At 41.2% G+C, this 6,208-nt stretch overlaps 1 protein-coding gene across 1 annotated transcript; it reads left to right on the top strand.

The window, feature by feature from the left end:
• Window positions 1-643: 643 nt before the first annotated feature.
• Window positions 644-5,409, top strand: HTR1D (5-hydroxytryptamine receptor 1D). The gene is made up of 3 exons (XM_027783338.2): window positions 644-686; window positions 2,049-2,195; window positions 2,562-5,409. The coding sequence occupies exon 3, from the start codon at window positions 3,432-3,434 to the stop codon at window positions 4,566-4,568; it is 1,137 nt and encodes a 378-aa protein (XP_027639139.1). The 5' UTR covers window positions 644-686; window positions 2,049-2,195; window positions 2,562-3,431; the 3' UTR covers window positions 4,569-5,409.
• The last annotated feature ends 799 nt before the right edge of the window (window positions 5,410-6,208 follow it).

Below are 6,208 nucleotides of genomic sequence, written 5' to 3'. Positions count from 1 at the left end.
AGATGTGTCTGTTGTGAGGTTTAGAAACCGGACCTGGAGTTACTCTTGAAAATTACTTTCAGTCGTGACAGCCTTATTGTGAGGCAGGAAACAGCCAATGCACTCTTTCCGAGTATGTGATAAATAGCTGACTTGGAGCATTTTTATAACAAACCTGGTTCTTTTCCTTTGGTGACCCCATCACAGGAAAACATCATTTGTTTATAAAAATTAATTCAGGAACTCAGTATCTGTTGAGTCATTTTTTGGTTCCAGTAAGACTTTCTCCCACTGTCAGGCTGTCCTCTTTACTGATGTGTTGAAGATTAGAAATTCATCCGAACTGTAGACTAGTTCGTTTGTCTGAAAATCCCATGTCTCACATCAGGTGTTTTTTTGCCCACAGTGACTGACAGCTGTTGGAAGCAATAGGACTAATGGGCTTGTTCCTGTACAGGTGGGCGGGTGATGTGCACTTCATTGCCTTTGACGTTGTTGGAATTGTTCTAACACTGAACAAAGCCAATAATTGCAATATATGGGAAAAAGGCTCAATACCGCTTTTCTCAGTAACTGAAATCAAGATTGGACTTGGCTTTAGTTTTTAAGTAATCCAGTCATTGTCTTCAATATTACTAATCAGTCTGTCTGGTGTTTTTGGTTTAGATTTTCTCCTGCGTGGGATGTGCGATCAGCCCAGTGTTCAGGTAAAGAGATTTCTTATGCTCTAAAAGTGACAGCTCTGAAGTGAGCTATTACTGAGTCACATCGTTAAAGGTATGGGGGAAAAAACCACTCCAGAGAAGATAAAGTAAATTTATCATAGAGAAACTAGATCAGCTTTAGCATCCCTGTTCACTGAAGAGAATTTGAAGGATGTTTACAAGTGGAACCTTTATTTCTGGCCAAAGTGAACACCACCAGCACATCTTCGCTATCAGACAGACAAAAGAGTTCGGTTCAGCTCGGGATCCAGGGTGCAATGGTATCAGCGGGGTGTTCAGCCACTGCTTAACACTCCCTTTGCACCTGCATCTGCAGGACACTGCTGCAATGCCCGTTTCCAAAGAGATCTGGGCATCTGCTTGTCCATAAGCCTGATGCCTGTACCTAGCCAGTCTGCAGGAATTGTAACAATAGTCTTACTGTACCCTTAGTAAATATGGTGTTTGGGGGAACAGTCAAAATGGCTTTTGTAAAGGTAGGTTGTGCCTCAAAAATCTGTTGAAGTAATTAAGAAAAGCTGATGAGTATCTGGATTGAGTGAAGTCCAACTGATGTAATTACTTGCACTCTCAAGAGGCTTTAAGTGATCTGGAAAGTACATGAATAGTGGGGTGATGACATCTGCTGATGAAGCAAAGCTCTTCAGGGTAATAAAGACAAGGACTGACCTGTGCAGAATTGCACAGAATCTTAGAAAGTGGGAGAAGGAATACAATACAGATAGATGCAAAAAGTCAACAAACATGAAAAAATGCTGATGTTACCACTCATGGCTTTGCAATTATATTAACTGGGACTGTGGGAATCTGTATCAGTGCTGTGTAATGGTTAAAAAAGCAAAGTAAATCTCAGGAATCATTAGGAAAGAAAGGAGAAGAGAACAGAAAATACCATTGTGCAGCAGTGTAAGTCTATGTTGCATCCACACCTTCAACGCTGTGGTTCTGGTCCCTCTGTCTCAAAAGGAACGTATCAGAGTTGGGAAAGTGTCAGAAAAAGGCAACAGGGTTGAGCTGAATGTGTGGGCCATTGTCAGAGACAGTTGACTTGATTTAATGGACTTTGGTCACTCTGGCCATTCTTATGTTCAAAAATTCTTAGAAGATGAACCTTTGCTTAGTGTCACAAAATGGTCATTAGGAAGTTAGCCTTGCAGGGGGTGGGGGCCGGGGATCAATAAAGTAATGGTGTGAGATCTAGTGTGAAATACGAGACTCTTCTAGGTCCCCTGACTGGAAAAATACAAAAGAAAAAGTGTCTCTAAAAATAAGTTTGACTCACAGAAGGTGGATGTATTTAAAGAAATCAAACACGCAGAACTGAAGTGCTGTTTCGTATGTTAGGATGCAGGAGCTCCAGAGAGGCTGTCTGACACCAAAGTGCTGGTGTTTCACGTAGAATATGTGATGCTCTTGCTCCAGAGATCCCTACCTGCCTGACTCTGTTGTGTGTCAGATGGCATGAAACTGTACCAGCTACGACCCACAGAGGTACGTCTCCTTGGTGGCTGGGAGGAGGCTGGCCTGGTGATTATCTTCTTGGAGAAGTCTGGCATCTCTTTTTGGCCCTCACAGCGTGTGTCAAAGCAGTTCATGGCCCATATTCAGGATCTCTTTCAAGAAAGCTTGGGCTGGCATAATGTACGTGCCACGCTGGTACTCATGGGTGGATCTGAGTGGAAGGTCTCAAGGAAACCTGTCTTGGGATGTTTTCTTCAGGTTTGCAAAGATTTCGAGTTGCACTAAGTGATTCTAAAGAAAAGAATGGAAAGCTTGTAGATTGTATACTGTGATACATCAGCTTCCATAACTCTTGTATCACCATTCTGGACTGAAACTTTTGCTTTCTTTTTCCAGATCCCCTTAACCAGTCTATTCTTTCGCTTGTGAGGGATTCGCCACTCCATGAGTCATTACAATCATTCACCCCGTGTATGATCAGGAACATCTCAGTACTTGGAGCATGCTGTGAGCTTCAGCGCCAGTGCATTGAATTCTGGTGTCCAACACCTGACTTCAGTGTTTGAAGACTGAATGTTGAAGAGAAAACCTGAATGGTCTCTAGGAGTAAATGAAAATAGAGCTCTGCACTTTTCAAAAAAGGTCTTAGTTTACCAATCTGGCAGAAATTATGTTTACAGAAGGAATCCAGACAGTATTGTTTTATAACTTGAGTGCTCTTACTAATGAAGTGTCCCTTATAAATATCAAAAACATGACATTCAGCTGTTAGAGAGAAAGAGAAAACACACTTGAGGAATAGCTTTGTCCCACCCACAGGGGCATCAATCACATGCCCAGACTGGGTATTTTTTTGGCCTCTTGCTCTTCAGTATTGATTTATGCAGCTTTGCAGAAGATTAGTTCAGAAAGGAGGTGTGACTAAAAGGTAATAAAGAATGATTTAGTCATCTGCAAGATGAAAATGAAAAACACCTGAATTCCTACCATGTATAGTAGTGCTTGTATTGTTATACAACAGAATCATGTCTGGATGATTACGTTAATATTTTGTTTTAACAGTGATGCCATTGGTGCAATGTGATGGAAAATCTAGCTTAGGAGAACACCTCATCTACTGTGCAAGCTGAGGTTTTCAACAAGTTAATCTTTCTTCAGTGTTGGACTCTAGTATGAAAAGTTCTATTTCAGCAAAAAAGTAAGCATCTTTCGTCATCATCCCAGAAAGATTACCCTGGAAAGTGAAAAGTGAAATCAGAGTGGAGAATGACTCAGTATAACCATTCAGCAGAGCTCTTTCTCCAGAGCTCAGCAAATAAGACATTAAATTTCACTGAAACACCGCTGGCTTTGGATGAAAGGACACTATTAGGGCTGAAGATTTCACTGTCAGTCCTTCTCTCTGTTATAACTTTGGCAACAATCCTTGCAAATGTTTTTGTTGTTATTACAATTTTTCTGACTAGAAAGCTCCACACACCTGCAAATTACCTCATTGGCTCCTTGGCAGTGACTGACCTGCTAGTGTCTGTCCTAGTAATGCCCATCAGTATTGCTTACACTGTCACCCACACCTGGGCCTTTGGCCAAGTGTTGTGTGATATATGGTTATCATCAGACATCACATGCTGCACAGCCTCAATCCTGCACCTCTGTGTTATTGCACTGGACAGATACTGGGCTATCACAGACGCTTTGGAATATGCCAAACGCCGGACTGCTGGCCGAGCAGCGCTCATGATTGCTGTGGTCTGGATGATATCGATTAGTATTTCCGTGCCACCATTTTTTTGGAGGCAAGTGAAAGCTCATGAAGAAATTGCAAAGTGTACTGTGAACACAGATCAAATATCCTACACAATTTATTCCACTTGTGGAGCTTTCTACATCCCGACTGTGCTGCTCCTGATATTGTATGGCAGAATTTATGTAGCAGCTCGATCCAGGATTCTGAAGCCACCCTCATTATATGGGAAACGTTTTACTACTGCACACCTGATTACTGGCTCTGCTGGGTCTTCCCTCTGCTCCATCAATGCTAGCCTTCATGAAGGGCATTCCCATTCAGGTGGGTCCCCAATATTTATCAATCATGTTAAAATAAGACTTGCAGATAGTGTCCTGGAAAGGAAAAGAATTTCTGCTGCAAGAGAAAGGAAAGCTACCAAAACTTTAGGCATTATTCTGGGAGCTTTCATTTTCTGCTGGCTGCCTTTTTTTGTTATGTCCCTAGTCCTACCGATCTGCCAAGATGCTTGTTGGTTTCATCCCATCCTACTGGACTTTTTTACATGGTTAGGTTACTTAAACTCATTGATCAATCCAGTCATTTATACAGCTTTTAATGAAGAATTTAAACAGGCTTTCCAAAAACTAATACATTTCAAAAAATGTTTGTCTTGAGCCTCTCCTGTTATATCACTGACCCTTGCGCAATCTTGCAGCCTAGCTGGAAACTTTCTGTGCTTTTATTCCTAAGGTACAGAGTGCTAATTGCCGTCTCTGCTGCTACCCTGTGCTATGCATGTAACTTGGAACTTCCTGCCAATTTGGTACTTTCTGTCTGGAATTCTGTATCCCATAACAGAACTTGTCCGTGATCTCTGCAGTGATTGTTCGTGTATATAAGATCAACACCTGAAGTAAGCTTTGTAACAAGTGAAGGAGTGTGGACCAGAAAGCTGAGTTTGTATGATGAGATGACACATATTGCCCAGTTCTGCCATGCCTTTGTAACCTGATGGGAGGAAAATGTGTGCATAATTTGCAGGTCATTGGTATTTCAGCTGTACATTATTAACAATTTATGTAGGCTGAGAAATTTTCTGGAGAACTGGATCTGATGTCTACATTTTCTGCGGCATGTATCCTATCCATTTGAAATTGGTAAGACTTCTAACATTTTCAGAAGTTGTGTGACAGCCTATGTATAACCAGCAGGGCATAGAAGGCATAGTGTGTATGTAAGTTCTGTGATTATTTCACAAATACTGCACTTGAAGCTATGCTCGTGGTGAACTGTAGAAAGACGACAATTTATTTGAAAAAAAATTTTAACACATTTTATCATTAATAGAATAGCCAGGGCAGAAATACTACAAAATAAATAGCATGTAAATTACTGAAAAGCACCTCAGTCTTCTACTTCTGTTACTTAATTTTTTGCATGCACAAAACTGAAACAGGAAAATACGCTTAGTGCCAGTGTGGAATGATTGTGACCTCAAAAAAGAGCCAGAAGTGTGCAAATCCTGTTGTTTATTCCCACCAACTGCCACTCCCCATCCAGATATGTCAGGTTTTGGCTTCTTATGAAGCTGGTGAAGACAGGTACGAAGATCCTCAGGCTGAGGAGGACACCACATTCTCACTGTAGTGCCATAGCATATGCTTTTTGACCAAGGGGAAGATGGCAACAGTATGAACTGAATAAGACATCACCTTGCTTCTGATGTTGCTGCTTGCTTCTCAGCACCTTTGTTACTGTACCTCGATGTGGCTGCAGGCTCCTAGGGGAGATAATGGTGGTATTTTGCTGATCCTAGAAACAAGAAACAGTTACACATGCACAAACACACAGACAAAACCCCAAACCCAAGAAAACTTATGTTGGTTGCCATATAGAGTGCTGATAATGATGTAAGACTAGCAAGCTATACAGCACTGCTGCCCATACAGGCATGTATCCATTTCTTTTTACCTGCTTACTGTATTTAGTAATATTCCTAAACCGTCTGGCACCTAGCACAGCCAAGGCTCCAGCTCTGTCAAGAGCTTTTAGAAACTAATTCAGTAAATATCAGGATCTTATCATGACTCTGATGTTATAAATACTTAAAAGCCTGAAAACCTGGAATCAGGTAGTAACAGGAGAATCTTCACTGAAAAAAATTCTAGACTTACTTTACAGAGAGAAGCAAGAAATTTTGATTTGGTGGATACCACTGGCTCAGAAAACAGTGGGCTGATTGAACTCACTAAACTGGCAGAAAAGCTTTCACCATGCGTTAATTTTCTGCCAGTTTAATGAACTGAACAAATGC

Source organism: Falco peregrinus, chromosome 3, assembly GCF_023634155.1.
Source record: "Falco peregrinus isolate bFalPer1 chromosome 3, bFalPer1.pri, whole genome shotgun sequence".
Lineage (NCBI taxonomy): Eukaryota > Metazoa > Chordata > Aves > Falconiformes > Falconidae > Falco > Falco peregrinus.
This window is presented reverse-complemented; position numbering and strand designations above follow the sequence as displayed.

Excerpts from the sequence above, each read along its gene's own strand:
- HTR1D (XM_027783338.2), top strand. The coding sequence starts at position 3,432 with ATGACTCAGTATAACCATTCAGCAGAGCTCTTTCTCCAGAGCTCAGCA.